This window comes from Podarcis vaucheri (assembly GCF_965113315.1).
Source record: "Podarcis vaucheri genome assembly, chromosome: 14".
Lineage (NCBI taxonomy): Eukaryota > Metazoa > Chordata > Lepidosauria > Squamata > Lacertidae > Podarcis > Podarcis vaucheri.
Window position 1 is genome coordinate 15138344 of NC_138752.1, and position 17261 is coordinate 15155604.

Consider the following 17261-nt stretch of genomic DNA (forward strand, 5'->3'; position numbering starts at 1 on the left):
TCCCTGATAAGAGTACAGTGGTACCTCGGGTTAAGAACTTAATTCGTTCCGGAGGCCTGTTCTTAACCTGGAACTGTTCTTAACCTGAAGCACCACTTTAGCTAATGGGGCCTCCTCCTGCATCTCTAGGTAGGGCTGGGAGAGACTATTAACAACATGGCCACAGACTGAAATCTGGGAGGTTTGATGGCTCATAACACCTGATTGGCTCTCCAAACACTCATGCTCATTGGCTACATTCAAATGAAGGAAAGCTTATCGCATATCAACCTAAGCAAGTTGTGCTTCCTTTTACTGGTTATTTGGCTATAACTTTTGATAGAATACAGATAATTCAACAAACGTTGTTGCATTCCATTCTTCATTAAATTATCTTTCCATTGATATATAATATTATGGTATTACTAAAAAAAAAAGTGGTGTTATGAGCCATCAAGCTTCAGAAATACACTTTCCCCAAAAGTTTCCCACAATTGTAGCCACTAGTGTACGTACACACACTGCACTCTATGATTAAGCACAGGGCCTCACCTGTCCTTTGAATAAAATATAGAAATACTGTACGTAGATTGAAAACAGCAGTTTCCGTATTTTTCGCTCCATAAGATGCACCAGACCACAAGACCCACCTAGTTTTTGGAGGAGGAAAACAAGAAAAAAAATATTCTGAATCTCAGAAGCCAGAACAGCAAGAGGGATTGCTACGCATGAAAGCAGCAATCCCTCTTGCTGTTCTGGCTTCTGGGATAGCTGCGCAGCCTGCATTCGCTCCATAAGACGCACACACATTTCCCCTTACTTTTTAGGAGGGAAAAGGTGAGTCTTATAGAGCAAAAAATACTGTAACTCTCATTGCACAAATGCACACATACCACTGAGATAAAGAAACAGGGCTTATACTTCTAAGCGACGGTACAATACCATTGGAATGCCCTCCCTATGGAGGTATGTCTGGCACTGACTCTACAACTGTTTCGGTGCCAGGTCAAAACTTAACTCTATTTGCCCAGGCACTTTAAAGTCTGCTCTTGGTTAGGCAAGCAAAAAAATAAAATAAAAATCATCACTTATCTACTCATCTGCAATCCAAAGTGAGCTCAGAGTTCACAAAAGAGTAATAAGAATAACTCAGACGTGGGCAGTATAATAATCAATTTAATAAATCCACAGTAAAGCAACACATTTGTTTCATTAAACAAATATATAGTATATAATTACAATTAAAAAAAAACAACTCCAAGTACAGTACAGATCTACCAAACCCCCAGTTTCTAATTAGGTGTACTGTAAACCCCCGTTTAATGAAATATCCATTATGAATATCCATTTGTGTGCAAAAATACCTGACTTCCGAAAAGGTCATAAAGAAGGGATACACAAAAAGTTTCACAAACTGAGATATGGCTTTGCGTTTCTATTGTCGTGTATCAAAACAACAGGGTCCCAAATATGCCAGTTCTTCATTTCGATATCATTTAGTGCAGCTTGCTCATTCTAATACTGAAATTTCGTCTTGGGGTTGAGAAGAAGGGGGGAAAGTTGGCTAGGCCCAAGCAACATAAAATCCAGCAAATGGGCATATTTTTATCCATCAATGTACCATCTCCTAAGATACTTGGAGAGAGTTTGCTCTTCAAGGAATCGCTTGCTCTCTAGATCTTGTTGAACTCCAGATTCCATCAGTTTTAGCCAATTGTCAATGGGCACTAGAGTCCAATAAAATCTGAAGTCATCCCTCCTTTGCATGAAGCATTTGAATAATAATTTAAAGTTAAATAACTATGCATATTGCTTTCATGAAGTGTTAATTTTAAAAGTCACCCTTCATGAGAAGATATTGGTCCTTAAAAACAATAACAAGTATCTCTTCTGTGAAGGAAAAAAAACAGATTTCAAACTATTATGCTCCAAACAGCGAAATAGTTATTCAATTAGTCAAAACATGCTGGCAATTGTTAACATTGATACTTATTTCTGTTGTTTGTTGGGATTAAGTGGGCTTATTTTCTTTTTTTGGCTTCTTTAGCCCTATTTACAGGCGATACAAAAACTACGGTGGAAAATAAAATGTGGCAAGCTAAGCTTTAAAATATTGATTGCTTCGGATTTCAGAGTTGAAGATCAAACCTTTCCAAGAGATTATACCATGTATTTGTTATACCACAATCTTATTCACACCGATAGTTCTGTTTAGATGTAAAGAATCGGAGGTCAAATCCCTGGCATTTTTAAAATATAAATTTCTACACCACTAATTCTCATGGTATCTGGCTTTGGATTAGCTATGCTCCAGAAGAAACATCTCTTGTCTTGCAGTTCTTTCTCCTGATTTCACCTTCTCTATACTCAAAAGTTTTAGGAAGAATCCAGCAATAATTTGGTGCCTGGAAAAGAGTTCTGAAGGCCTGCAATTCAACACAGGTCAAAAAATTGGAACATTTTACTTTTAGACTGCTAGGAGAAGAACGACAACCAAAAAAATAATGGACAGTGGGTGTCCTTCTGTTTGACTAAAAGGCAGTACAGTTCACCAAATCACTAACATTTCACTGGCACACGTTAGCATACATTACCATGCAAAATCGATATTTATCGGGAGGAAATGTAAAGGTGAAATGGAAACCATATGCTCACAATTGAAAGTTTCGGGGGCTGCAGTGTATCTGAAGCCTTCGTTCTCTTTATTTCCTGAATGTCTACAACTTTCACCAACCCAGTGCCCTCCAGATGGACCACAATTCTGTGCTGGCTGGGGATGGTGGCAGCTGTACAACATCTGCAGGGCACAGAGTTGGTGCAGGCTATTCTACAGTACATCTACTGATTGGATCTCTGCTTTAAATGTGGTTTCTATAAGGCCCCCCCCTCTCTTGCAAGAGGCAAATCAATCACAAAAAGTCCCCTACGACATATTTATTCACTAGAATTAAGGTTCATGCTTAACCAAACAGCCTCTTGAAGCAGGTTAAAATGTTAGATATCCAAGAAGATCGATAAAAATCGTCTCAAAGTAAATTATATATATATTTGAAAAGAAATTTAAATATGCTTTTCTATGGTAAAAGTCCTACGCCGAAAGATACGAGAGAGAACTATTCCTTACAAACGTAGTGGGTCCAGCCCCAAAGTCTTCAGATAAACAACCGATAGCTTGTCCCAGGAAAAGACCTTTTCTGGTTTGGATCGTAGGTTAAAGCTAAAATTTCCAGGACTGGTTACTGCAAAAGCTATACTTCTCAATATGTATTCAAGTTTGAATGAAGAGAGACAACTTATAAAAAAATGTTCTGCTATACCTGCAGCATCGTTTTTGTTTTAGGCAAGGTAGTAAAAAAAACCATAGCTGCTGGAGAGAGATAAAATACGGTGTAACCAGTTCAGGGATCATTAACCTTTTTGATCACAGACATGATCAACCTTGGCAACTCTTTTTAAACTCAAGTAGTTAATTCTTGGCGCCCTTTAGGAAAGCAGGCAAGCACTGTTGGAAGTTAACAAATGGCAACGAGGAAGTGTGCTCTACGAGGTATCCGCCAACCGCAACGTGATCTGTAAACAATTTGTTGGATATGTATAGATATTGGCATGAAAACCCTGGCCGAAAGGAACGGCAGAGAGAGAAAGTTACAACTCGTTTTTACGGAAAGGGAAATTCTGAACCTGTTCCAAACCCTTCTTGTTGCAAGAGGATTGCCAATACTAGTCCAGCCCTAAGGGATTCCGTTCCGTTTGCAAATCTTGCATTTATTGCTTCGTGGTCTTTTGGCTGCAAAGGTTAAGAAGAATAAGGCAGCGAGTCCTCCCAAAAAGAAAAAAAGCGTGGGGAAATTAGGCACTGGAATTCTGGCAGCTTGCGCACGGTTTGTTCTCTTCTCGCCTGTAACTCTGAAGCTGGATTGAACATTGATAGACTCCGAATGTGCTCAGCAACAACCGCCGGGCCATCGACTGGATTTCCTCCCACTTTGATGAGCTGCCAGGAACTGGAAAGCAAGGAAGACACAGTAAGTACCACCAAAACATGGACAGAGCGATCGTATCGGTGGGTTGGGGGGGGGGAGGAAAATGGCAGATATCCCCAAAGCACTTCTGGGCAGGGGGATGTGGGAAGAGAGGCTACTTTCACATCACGCATCTAAAGCACTGGGATGCCACTTTCAAGAGTGATGGCTTCCCCCAAATACCGTATTTTTCGCTCTATAAGACGCACCAGACCACAGGACACACCTAGTTTTTGGAGGAGGAAAACAAAAGAAAAAATATTCTGAGTCTCAGAAGCCAGAACAGCAAGAGGGATCGCTGCGCAGTGAAAGCAGCAATCCCTCTTGCTGTTCTGGCTTCTGGGATAGCTGCGCAGCCTGCATTCACTCCATAAGACGCACACACATTTCCCCTTTTTAGGAGGGAAAAAGTGAGCCTTATAGAGCAAAAAATACGGTAATTATGGGAGCTATAATGTGCTGAGAGGGAAATTGTAGCTCTGTGAGGAGAATAATGGCCAATTGTCAAGGATGATTGCAACTGAAGTCCAGCAACATTTAAATGACCCCATATTCCCATCCCTGATCTAGAAACAGAACACAGGAAACAATAAATTAATTTATAGTTAACAAACCACAAATATGACCCCCCCCAAAAAAATTTAATTTATTGATTGAATTTAATCACGATTCTGCTTTATTAACACAACCGTTAGCTCTGCCTGCTTCCCAGTTTTACCTAATTGCAAGTGGACTATGGCAATGGTTTTTCCAGCAGTCAACGACCAAATATTCAGGCTTTCCACTGAAAACACATCTTCAATTTTCATTAGCTCCTCTTTAATGCGATCCACATTCAAATGCCTTGGAACTCCTACAAAGGAGGACATGAGTTTTAGATGTTTAGAATTATTGTTGATTATTATGTGATGCCATTATATTAAACTTGAGCAGAGTATTTAGAAAAAGAATAAAAAGCAGCCGTTTAGTCACATTGTGAAAGTGCCTCAAGGGAAAAGACTCGTAGAAACATTTTCATCTTCTGCATTTCTAGGAACTGAAATGTTATCAGTCACTTTGAAGTGATAACATTTACAGTGGTGCCTCGCAATATGCAATTAATTCGTTCCACAAGTTTTTTCTTCTTGCGAGTTTTTCGTCTTGTGAAGCACGGTTTCCCATAGGAATGCATTGAAAATCAATCAATGCGTTCCTATGGAGACCGTCCGGGGACAGAGGGGAAGCGCCGCGGGCCTTCCCCTCTGTCCCCGGACCTGTTTTAAAGCAAGGGAAGGGGCAGCAGGGAGAATCGCTTCTCCCCGTTGCCGCCCCTTGGTTCAAAAGGGGTCCGGGGACAGAGGGGAAGGCGTGCGCGCGCCTTCCCCTCTGTCCCCAGAGATTGAGGGGCTGGCAACGGGGAGAAGCGATCTTCTCCCCGCTGCCCCTTGCTTCAAAAGAGGTCCGGGGTGTGAGGGCAAGCTTTGTTTTGTGAAGCAAGCCCATAGGGAAATTCGTCTTGCGAAGCAACTCGAAAACAAAAAAACCTTTTGTCTTGCGAGTTTTTCGTCTCGCAAGGCGTTCGTCATGCGGGGCACCACTGTATTCGGAAATAGTAGTGCACTGGTTCTTAACAATTTTGGAGAACCATTGACAAATTGGCCCAGTTTTCACTTAGCACTGAAGAAGCCACAGGTGCCCCTCCCATCCAGTGGCATAGTTGCAACAAAGAGATGGGCTGTGCCGCTTTGCACATTTTAACATCATATTCGAAAACTAAACTGTGGCTAATCTTAACTAAAGTTTGTTGAAGCAAGGCTCCTTCTACAATAATGTTATAAAACGGGCTTTTCTCAACAAGCCCTGGAAGCTGTCCCAACTAAAGAAGAATGGAAAGTTAAGCTGACAAAATATGCGCAGCTTGCAGACTTAACATATAGAATAAGAGAACAAGAAGAACATACCGTATTGGCCTGAATATAAGCCTCATTTTATTTTATTTTCCAAATTTCTACCATGAAAAGTTAAAGTGCGGCTTAAATTCGTGACAAAAACTGGCTTTTATGATGTCGCTGCTGAAACAGACATACAGTAAAACGGAAAGAACGGGTGTGAGTGCCTATGGAATTTTAAAGGTGCGTCTTATATTCGGGCCAATACGGTATGTTTAGAGAAGATTAGGAAAAGTTTTTTGAATATATGGGGGGGAATTGTGTACACTTGAAAACACGGGCAGCGTTAAGATAAATTCAACAGTGTAAATAAGTTTTGATGGATGCAAAAATGGAATACTGAATGGTATGGTTTTTGTAACATATGCAGAGATTTATGATATGCAAAATGAACCATGGAAAGAGAAGAAGGGAAGTCACTGATACTTTAAGGATGTTTAAATGAGTATTCTAAATTGTAAAACAGAAAAATTAATAAAAAATATTTTTTCAAAAAAGCTCTGGGAATTTGTTAAGTGTTCACCTTTTGTTTACAGGTATATTGCCTTGTTGAAACACTTATCAGGATGTGATTTCAATAGCATGATATGGTGATTTATCACACAGCCCTACACCTGAGTAAACACAAGAAGGCAAATCTAGAATTGGGTTGAGATTGCAAAAAACCTGCATGAAACTGTTAACATAAGATGAAAACAATTCATGGCAGCTGGCTAGGAATTTGATGGATGAGTTCTTGTTAATCTGCAGTATAAAAGGGAATCAACATTCAGTAAAGAAGAATGGGAGAGCCATTTGCATCATTTGGAATTGCCTTACTAGAGTTATCCGTCAACAACAGCTAGCACAGCTTCTGACACTGTTGGCTGATAACTGGTAACTTGTGGAATCTCCCAGAAAAACATGTGTTTCAGTTGACAGCATAATAAAAAGTTAAAGTCCTCTGGGTGAAGTACAACCAGTGCTATTTTTCTAGAAAAAGAGGTGCCAGAACTCACCATGAACACCTCCTCCATTCTCTGAAATCGCTTTTATTTCATTTTACAAATACCAAGTTATAACAATACAAAATACATATTCATATACAGTGGTACCTCGGGTTACGAACTTAATTCGTTTCAGAGGTCCGTTCTTAACCCGCAATCGTTCTTAACCTGAGGTGCGCTTTCGCTAATGGGGCCTCCCGCTGCTGCCACACCACCGGTGCACTTTTTCCGTTCTCATCCTGGGGCAAAGTTCGCAACCCGAGGTAACTACTTCCAGGTTAGGTTCCAGGTTAGAGTTTGTAACCCAAAGCGTTTGTAACCCGAGGTACCACTGTATAGAGATTTCTCTGAATCTCAAGACTTCCCACCATCCCCTCCCTGGGTCCTATTGTCAACGTTTTCAACTGCATATTATTTTATAATCTATATTTTGTATCTGTCCATATTGTCCATATTATTTGTTACATTACAAGTGTTATTAAAATCCTGCTTACAGCGGTTTCCTAAATAAATTATAATTTCCCCCCCCCCCATTCTTTCTTGAAGTTTTTGTCTTCTGGGTTCCTGTGCTTTCCGGTCAATTTTGCTATTTTGGCACAATCCAACAGCTTAGTTTGCCATTCCTCTCTGGTAGGGAGTCTTTCTTCTTTCCACACCTCCCTCATTCTCTTAGCATGGCAATGGCACCCACCTGAGAGGTGCCAGAACTGAGTTTCACTGAGTTCTGGCTTGGGAGGGGGGAGCCCTGAGCACGACTGAAATGATCAACGAAGATTTTGAGTAAATCTCAGATGCCCGGCTGAGATTCAGTGCCAAATCACCACGTAAGACAACCACATACAGTGAAATGCATAAATCTTTCAAAACTATTGATCAAGATTTTGAAAGTTATTTAGAAAATCAAAGCACCATATTTTTTGCTCTATAGGACGCACCCGACCATAGGACGCACCTTGTTTTAGAGGGGGAGAAGAAGGGGAAAAAATTCTCCCCCTCTCTGCTCAGCGCCCCTTCAGCGAAGCAGCAGGAGAAACGGAGCCCCTTCCATTTCTCCTCCCGCTTGGCTTAAGGGGCGCTGCGCAGCTCTCTCTCTCTGCTGAAGCCAGGAGAGTCTTGCTCTCCTGGCTTCAGCGAAAGGAACCTGAAGCCTGGAGAGCAAGAGGGGTCAGTGCGCACCAACCCCTCTTGCTCTCCTGGCTTCAGCGAAAGGAACCCGAAGACTCCGGAGCGCAGTGGGACCTCCGACTGCGGAGCGCAGTGGGACCTCCGACTGCGGAGCGCAGTGGGACCTCCCACTGCGCTCCGGAGGCTTCAGGCGACTATCCCTGAAGCCTGGAGAGCGAGAGGAGTCGTTGCGCACTGACCCCTCTCACTCTCCAGGCTTCAGCGAAAGCAACGCAACGCTTCCAGAGGGCGGAAGGAGCGCTCCGTCTGCGCTTCGGAGGCTTCGCGTTGCTATCGCTGAAGCCAAGGAGCCTGCCTTCACTCCATAGGACGCACACACATTTCACCTTAATTTTGGGAGGGGGAAAGTGCATCCTATAGAGCAAAAAATACGGTAAGTAGCACAGCCATTGTTGCTTCCACTTGCTCATTGCTTCTAACTGCTCTTGAAAGGGCACCTCAAATATAGAAGTTTGATCAGTCATTACCTTCAAGTACAATTATTCCGGTGTCTCGGATGATCCGAAATGTTGTGAAAGCCACCAGGACTGAGAATACATATGTGCATATAGGGTCCGCAATCTTGTATTCTGGCTGAAACAAAGGAGGTTAAAGCCTGGTAAGATTACATCTGCATAAATAACTATAATATAATAATTTTTAATTTATATCCCACCCATCTGGCTGGGTTTCCCCAGCCACTCTGGGCGGCTTACAACATATAAAACACAACAAAACATCAAACATTAAAAAACAAATATCCGATACAAGCGACAAACAAACCAATAAATCAATAAAAAAAACCAATAGTTTATAGCTATACCCAAACTAAAATAACCATCAACCCCAACTAAACATTTAACCAACACCAACCCAACAAAAATGAAACGGAGGAACCAAAGTTAGAACCGTTTAAAACATTTTAGTCAGTTGTGTTGTTCCAGCAATGTCCCAGGGCCCTCGCAGGAGCCTTTTAGCTATTCAGGATGAATGTGGGCCCTCCTCCCCAGGCCAGGTGGAAATGGGCCTTGCAGCAGGGAGCAGATTAAGATGGCTTAATCTATTATTATTCTTATTTATTTTTCAAATAAATAAATAAATCTGTATACTGCCCTTCATCTCATATATATATATATATATATATTTGCTTTCGTAGATTTTCACAGGTACAGGAATGCAGGTTTTGGTGTCTTCGGGTGTCTTGCCGTGTAAGAGTCGGGGTGTCTGTGCGACGTTTCGACGAGGTCTCACTCGTCATCTTCAGGCTGGTGCTTTCGGCTTCTTGTTACTGAACAAGAAGCCGAAAGCACCAGCCTGAAGATAACAAGAAGCCAGTAACAAGAAGCCGAAAGCACCAGCCTGAAGATGACTGCATATATATATATATATATATATATATATATAAAATTTAAAAATAAAATAATGAATATATATATGTGTGTGTGTGTGTGTACAGTGCTGCCTCGCAAGACGAAAAGAATCCGTTCCGTGATTCTCTTCGTCTAGCGGCTTTTAGCGGCTTATCAGCTTATCGGATCAGCTGATAAGCGGCTTAGCGGCTTAGAAAAAGGGGGGGAGGGGAAAAAACCCGCAGGAACTCGCAAGACATTGTCATCTTGCGAAGCAAGCCCATAGGAGATTCGTTTTGCGAAGCACCTCCAAAACGGAAAACTCTTTCGTCTAGCGAGTTTTCCGTCTTGCGAGGCATTCGTCTTGCGGGGTACCACTGTGTGTGTGTGTGTGTGTGTGTGTGTGTGTGTGTATATATAAATTTTCTATTTAGAGATAAGAGAGAGAGAATCTTTTTGATTAAGTGGCTTACAACTGTTTCTAAATAACATTTTAAAAATCTACGCTGGTTTTAAAATATAAATATGTATCGAGTACTACAATGCATAGAAAGGTAGGTTGACAATGATTCTACACATCAATTGTTTTGAGCATTCACAGGCTTCTCTTGGAAGAAGCTCCGCTGAACTGGCCCAAAAGAAAAAAGGCCCTGCCTCTCTTCACTGCAGATGACATTCCCTGCGGTTCCCAAACAAAAAGGAGAGCTTTCCTTGCCTATTTCAGTAAGCAGGTATGGGGCAAAGCATTTTTCAGCTAGGCAAACTCCCATCAGAGCATTGCACCCAGAGGACATACATCATGCTAAGCCAAGAAAACGTAGCGGGGGGGGGGGAGGCGCTCAGCTCAGTTGGAGCGTGGTGCTGGTGACGCCAAGGTTGCAGGTTCGAGTCCATTGCAGGGGGTTGAATTAGCTGATCTGTGGGGTCCCTTTCCAACTCTACAATTCTATGATTCTATATACAGAACAGAGAATCTGATATTTCGTGTGCCGCTAGGCTGATTTAAGCAAGGCAAGATGTCCAAATTTTCCATATCCCAAAGTTACAGGGAACAAGGCAGAGGGCCTTCTTGGTGGTGGCACCCGCCCTATGGAACGCCTTCCCATCAGATGCCAAGGAAATAAACAACTATCTGACTTTTAGAAGACATTTGAAGGCAGCCCTGTTTTGGGAAGTTTTTAATGTTTGATGTTTGCTGGGAAACCCAGCAAGATGGGTGGGGTATAAATATATTATTAGTAGTAAAGGTAAAGGACCCCTGACCATTAGGTCCAGTCGTGGCCGACTCCAGGGTTGTGGCGCTCATCTCGCTTTATTGGCTGAGGGAGCCGGCATACAGCTTCCGAGTCATGTGGCCAGCATGACTAAGCCGCTTCTGGCGAAGCAGAGCAGCACACGGAAATGCAGTTTACCTTCCCTCCGGAGCGGTACCTATTTATCTACTTGCACTTTGATGTGCTTTCGAACTGCTAGGTTGGCAGGAGCTGGGACCGAGCAATGGGCACTCACCCCATTGCGGGGATTCGAACCGCCGACCTTCTGATCGGCAAGTCCTAGGCTCTGTGGTTTAACCCACAGCACCACCCGCGTCCCTATATTGTTATTATTGACACACTCCCCCTCACCACTGCTAAAAATTAAATATGTAACAGCATGCCACTGGAATGCATCACCTGTATATCCCCAGCACCTAGCCCCCAGATCCTAATTTGTCCAACTCTGTAGTTCCTGGAAGCGCTTGAAGCTCCACAATAATTTCCCCGCTGAGCTAAGCAGAACTACAGTTCTGCATGCAAAACCCTGCACGCTGGAAAAAAAAACTTAAGAGCACATATAGGTTCCTGTGGAGTTCAAGCGCTGGCCAGCCCAAGGTGAGAAATGTCTTTGTTTGCAAGTCTAAAGAAAAGCACTACCTTGAAACGAATGATGTATGCAGCTACAAGAACGCCTATGCTTTGCACCAGGTCTCCCAGGGCATGCACAAAGGCGGCTCTCACTGCCAGGCTTCCGTGCCCGTGCCCAGGAGTTGCGGCAGAAGAGGAACTGGAGGGAGGAACAGGGGCAGGGGAATGCGAATGGGAGTGCAGGTGGCCAGACTGGTTCAGCAAAAAGCCCATGCTGAAAGGGAAAGCAGAAGGAACGAAGTTGAGAACAAAACAGAGATAAGGTAGAAGACCCAACCCCAGATGTTAGCACATTTCATCCTTTTCGTAAGCATGAAGAGAGCAAACCACAAATGCAAGCTGCTAGGACAGTGGTACCTTGGGTTAACGCTTCAGGTTACAAACGCTTCAGGTTACAGACTCCACTAACCTGGAAGTAGTACCTTGGGTTAAGAACTTTACCTCAGGATGAGAACAGAAATTGTGCGGCGGCAGCGGGAGGCCCCATTAGCTAAAGTGGTACCTCAGGTTAAGAATGGTTTCAGGTTAAGAACGGATCTCCAGAACAAATTAAGTTCTTAACCAGAGCGCCTGGAAACGCCGTTTACCTTCCCGCCACAGGGGGTCCCTATTTATTTACTTGTGCTGGTGTGCTTTCGAACTGCTAGGTTGGCAGAAGCTGGGATAGAGCAACACGAGCTCATTCCATCGCGGGGATTCGAACCACCAACCTTCCGATCGGCAAGCCCAAGAGCAGGCATTGGCAAACTTGGCCCTCCAGGTGTTTTGGGACTACAACTCCCATCATCCCTAGCTAACAGGCCCAGTGGTCAGGGATGATGGGAGTTGTAGTCCCAAAACATCTGGAGGGCCGAGTTTGCCTATGCCTGCCCAAGAGGCTCAGTGGTTTAGACCACAGAGCTACTTGCATCCCCCCCATGTAGCTAGAAATAAATGTACAGCTGATGATGGTCTACCGTGCTTTTTACTGCTAGGCCACCGTAAACAGAGGGAAAGAACACACATAACATATATTGAAAAGTGATTAAACTCTAGTAGACTGAAAACAATATACAGCAGAACCTCAGTTGTCGAAGGTAATCTGTTCCGGAAGACGGTTTGACTTCTGAAACGTTTGACAACTGAGGCGCAATTGCTGGTCGGCAAAATCCATTGAAAAAATGGAGAAACGCGCCTCAGAAGTCAATCGACTTCCAAGGCGTGTTTGAAAACGGAAGCATTCATAGGCACCCCATCATGGGGATTCGAACCGTCGGCCTTCTGATTGGCAAGCCCAAGAGGCTCAGTGGTTTCGACCACAGCGCCACCCGCAGTCAGTAAGGTAACACAGAAAGGGAACCATTGTTCTCCTGGCTTACCAACAAAGCTGGTTGCGAGTGGTCAGTAAGAAGGAAGAGGTGTGACACACTTGACTCTTGATAAAAGCCAACAAGGGACCGGATTGTGAAGCCAGGAGAGCAACGGTGGTCGCACTCGCGCTGCCTCATTGGCCGGCAGATCAAATCATCCCACCAAGAGAAAGGCTCGTCCTCTTCCTGCTTTTGCACTGATCCTATACTTCCAGTACCAGGAATTCTAAGTGCCCAGGTATATGGGGATGCTAAACCCTCGAAGCTGGCAATCGCATCCACTGCAGTGGTCAAATTAGGAGACTTCGCTAAAAACGAAAGGTAGAGGGAAAGCAGGCAAGAGCCAGAATACAAAATAAACCAGAGCACAGCGGCTCCCAAAAGAGGACTAAGAAGATTCCACAGAATCTCCTGGACTTTCCTCCTGCCCTTTTACATCTCATGTCCAAAGTTCACCATGTTATTCAAATCCCACTCACAATTTTAACTGTTTACAATGGCTTTTAAGACAGATTATACATTTTCCCCATTCCTTATTAAAATTTTGGTCTTCCTGATTTCTGATTCTTCCGGTCACTTTTGCCATTTCGGCAATAGTCCATCAACTTGATCTGCCATTCTTCTCTGGTAGAGACATTTTATTCTTTCCACCTCTGGGCTAACAGCAATCACATAGCCGTGATTGCGTACATAGATAAACCTTTCTGCTCCCTTGGGATTTCGGCACCTAAAATTCCCAAACTGGACTAATTCTAGCCTATTGACTACACCATAGTCGTGAGGCTAGTCAGCTTCATAGAAAGTCCATTCTGAAACCCTGATGGTGACAGGGGAACATTGAGGGCAGATGAGTTTTTTTGAACCCCTCTTCTGAAAGATGTGACTTCTGGCTAAGGTTACCAGATGTCCCCGTTTCCCGGGGACAGTCCCCGGATTTACAAATCAGTCCCCATACAAAATCCTATCATTCCTACTGAAGTTGAAAAGTGTCCCCGGATTCACTGAAAAAAATCTGGTAACCTTACTTCTGCCTCTTTCTGACAAATGAGATCCAGTTGGTACCCTTTTTGGCAATTGAAGAGGATTGACAGGAGATACGTGACAGACCAGCATAAAGAAACGGTGGGCCAAAGGAGCAAATTAAATTAATTTGGATATGCAGAAGATATTTAAAAAAGCAAAAAAAATAAGGAGCTGCAGAAAGAGGGGGAAGGAAGTCAAATTTTGAAATGATAAAGCGATTGTAAAACTAATGAAATGTTTAAACTTGAAAAGTATAAATAAAAATTTAAATAATAAAAAAGAGAAACGGTGGGGCAGTTCTGGGACTTTCTTCACAGGAGTCCCTTGCTAAGAAGGTGGCGAACTTTCAACAGAAGGAAAAGGAACACTTACATAAGGTTGACCGCTACCCCAATGGCTGCTGTAATCAGCATAATATCCCCATTGATTTCGTAGTCCATGTGGATGGTCCTTTGAACAGCTTCGTACAAGAGGAAAACCATGAGGATATAAATCAGCAAGACGCTGAACATGGCAGACAACACCTCTGGGAAAGAGAAAGAAAAACAGCAGCACTGTTACAAGAGCATCTGCGCACAAACATCATGCATTTCTACGGTACTTTTAATTACACTGAATCCAGGTTGGGTGAGGTAAATGTTAATAATGTAAGTTTAAACATTTCTAATGTTTTCTTAACAAAGGCTTTTCTATTAGGAATTTTAGGTGCTGATATTCCAAAGGACTCCTGCCAACCTAGCAGTTCGGAAGCACGCAGTACAAGCAGATAAACAGGTACCACTCTGGCGGGAAGGTAAACGGCGTTTCCGTGCGCTGCTCTGGTTCGCCAGAAGCAGCTTAGTCATGCCGGCCACATGACCCGGAAGCTGTACGCCGGCTCCCTCGGCCAATAAAGCGAGATGAGCGCCGCAACCCCAGAGTCGGCCATGACTGGACCTAATGGTCAGGGGTCCCTTTACCTTTTATTCCAAAGGAACAGAAAAGACTTTTTATGTACGTGATGACAGCCACATGGATATTACTAGCCCAGAGATGGAAAGAAGACAAAGTCCCTACCAGAGAAGAATGGCAAATTACCGTAATCTGTTGGCAAAATTGACTGGAAAGCTCAGGGACCAAGACCACCAAAACTTTCACAAAGAGTGGGGGGAAATAATAATTTATCTTGGAGACCACTGTAAGCAGATGAAAACATTAGCAGGATTGCAAAAATACTTGTAATGCAGCAAATACAGTAGTCCCTTGGAAGTCGAATGGAATCCATTCCGGAAGTCCATTCAACTTCCAAACCGTTCGGAAACCAAAGCATGGCTTCTGATTGGCTGCAGGAAACTCCTGCAGCCAATCGGAAGCCACATTGGACGCTTGGCTTCTAAAAAAAGTTCGAAAACCGGAACATTCACTTCTGGGTTTCGATCGTTCAGGAGCCAAAACGTATGAGTACCAAGGCGTCCGACAACCAAGGTACAACTGTACTATGCAGATAATGGAGTGACATAAAATATGGACTACTGAATAATATGCAGTTGAAAAGGCTGACAAGAGGATCCACTGAGGGGAAGGTGGGAAGTCCAGAGATTCGGAAGAATCTTTAAATATGGATGTGTATGGTTGTATTATTATAATTTTATACTTGTAAAATCAGATAAAAATTATTTCAAAAGAAAATAATAATGTGAGAAGTGGCTGATGGATCAGGCTGATTCTCCAACTATTCCAGCATCTTCTTCTCACAAAGCCACTTCCGACATAAGGAAGAGGTGGGGTTGCGGGCTTCACGCCCCTTCCCCACACTCGGGGGGGGGGGGCTGGCTCTGATAACAGAGGGAATCCTCGGCTGCATCATACTCTGGGCCAGCCAATCGGGCGTGGCCTCAGCTACTTAGGTCTGCTGCAGCCGAGGCTCCTCCTCTTTCCCTCGCTACAGCTGACCCGGTTTTCCCTCCCTTCCCACCCTTTAGGTTAGGTTCTTTGACGTTGCTATGAACTTCGGTTGGTCGCCGTCAAGGGGCCTGGTAGGAATTTTTCCAAATGGCAGATCGGCACCAGCCATTTGGTTTCTCGCCTATCTCGTAGCAAACCGTCACAACTCCTCGGTATTGGCGGTTAGGCATTGGTGGGGGTACTCTTCTATTGTTATGCAGATGAAGGGGGAAAGGAGTGCCATCACCTGCCCCCAAAGCGAAGGGGAGTCCGGTAAAGGATTCCAGGGGGCGTGGCCTTGTCCTAAGCCTAAGGAGGTGTGGGCCCAGGGCACGCCCCCACGAGGTGACGCCGGGGGGAGGTCCTAGTTGACGTGCCTCAGCAGGACTCCTCCCACTGGTGGTTAACCCTTACCGGCCTTCAAGCCGGTTAGTCGTTAGGACCAATGCCTAAGCCAATACCGCTCAATTCCTGTAATCAATAAAGTTGTGGCCTAATTCGACCCATTAACCTGAATTCTTGTGTCCCGTGTCTTTATTTCAATGGGGGGGAGGCGGGAACTCGCCACGCAATGGCTGTGACCATATGCCTGGGGGAAACCAACAGATAAGCTATGGAGAAATCCCATTTAAGCTTTTGAGGAATCTAAAGATTCCCTGGAACCCTCAGTTTGGAAAGTCCATGCCGTACAACATCACAAGCTCCTTTAATTAGCAAAAACTGCACCACGGATTAGCTGGCTGCAAGACAGCTACTCTGCAAAGCTGTCACAGGTTCTTTAAAAAAACACACACAACAGTAATAGGCTATCGTATTAGGAGAAACTGAACTCAAAATCCTTCAGCTGCTTCCCAGTCTTATGAGCCCAATATAAGCTGTTTTCCCTACTATCTTTAAAAAAAAAACCAACCAGGGTGACTTGGAGGACATGCATACATCAAAAATACAACAATACTGTATTTTATTGATTTCTGATTTTGTTATACTGTTTTGCTGTTTGTATTTCTGTACACCACTTAAATACATTTTCAATACTGAGTGGTTTAGAAATTTAGAAATAAAAATGAACAAATATTAAGGCAGTAATCTAAGTAGCTTTTCCAGGAAAAAGCCCTATTGAATAGCTGGGAGTTACTTCCGAATAATCATACATAAAACAGTGTGGTAAAACCATGTAATACAAAGGAAAAGAAACATTTATTAGGATTAAAGTAACTGATGCTGTCCTATAGTAATGCCTGAGTGTTCTCAAAGCAATTTGTCTTCAGTTTGGTTATAATTATTTTTCTAAAGTTGTTGTAATGCCTAAACAAAACAAAAAGCAAAAAATGGAAAAAAGAAAAGAAAGAAAACCATGTAATACATGCAAACAGAACATAAATGCAGCATGAAAGTTGAAGAGTGAAACTATTAACGGGCCCTGTGAGGAAAAAAATATTTCCAAAGTCTCATTTTACTCCGTCTAGGAGGAGGGTTAAATTTCATAACTGAGCTTGCCAAGTTTTTATTCCTAGATAGAGACATTTCCCTGCACACTGGGCTTACAGTATCAGCCCATCAATTCATTATAAAGCCATACTGTACTATACTGTACGGTAGCAAGTCTTCCTCTGTCTCAAGCGATAAGGAGTTTG

General features: G+C 43.3%; 1 protein-coding gene across 6 annotated transcripts in view; it reads right to left on the minus strand.

Moving 5' to 3' along the window:
• Window positions 1–1135: 1135 nt before the first annotated feature.
• Window positions 1136–17261, minus strand: part of SLC30A4 (solute carrier family 30 member 4) — a 28492-nt gene continuing 12366 nt past the window's right edge. For 5 of the 6 annotated variants that reach the window (XM_082198695.1, XM_082198699.1, XM_082198698.1 and 2 more), the window contains exons 4-8: window positions 14077–14230; window positions 11342–11546; window positions 8568–8673; window positions 4720–4854; window positions 1136–3983 (exon numbers count right to left, since the gene is read on the minus strand). In XM_082198695.1, coding sequence (XP_082054821.1) covers window positions 3829–3983; window positions 4720–4854; window positions 8568–8673; window positions 11342–11546; window positions 14077–14230 — 755 coding nt within the window. In that variant the 3' untranslated portion in view covers window positions 1136–3828. Of the gene's footprint in view, window positions 3984–4719; window positions 4855–8567; window positions 8674–11341; window positions 11547–14076; window positions 14231–17261 lie in introns of those variants that run through there. The other variant, XM_082198700.1, reaches the window with a different exon arrangement.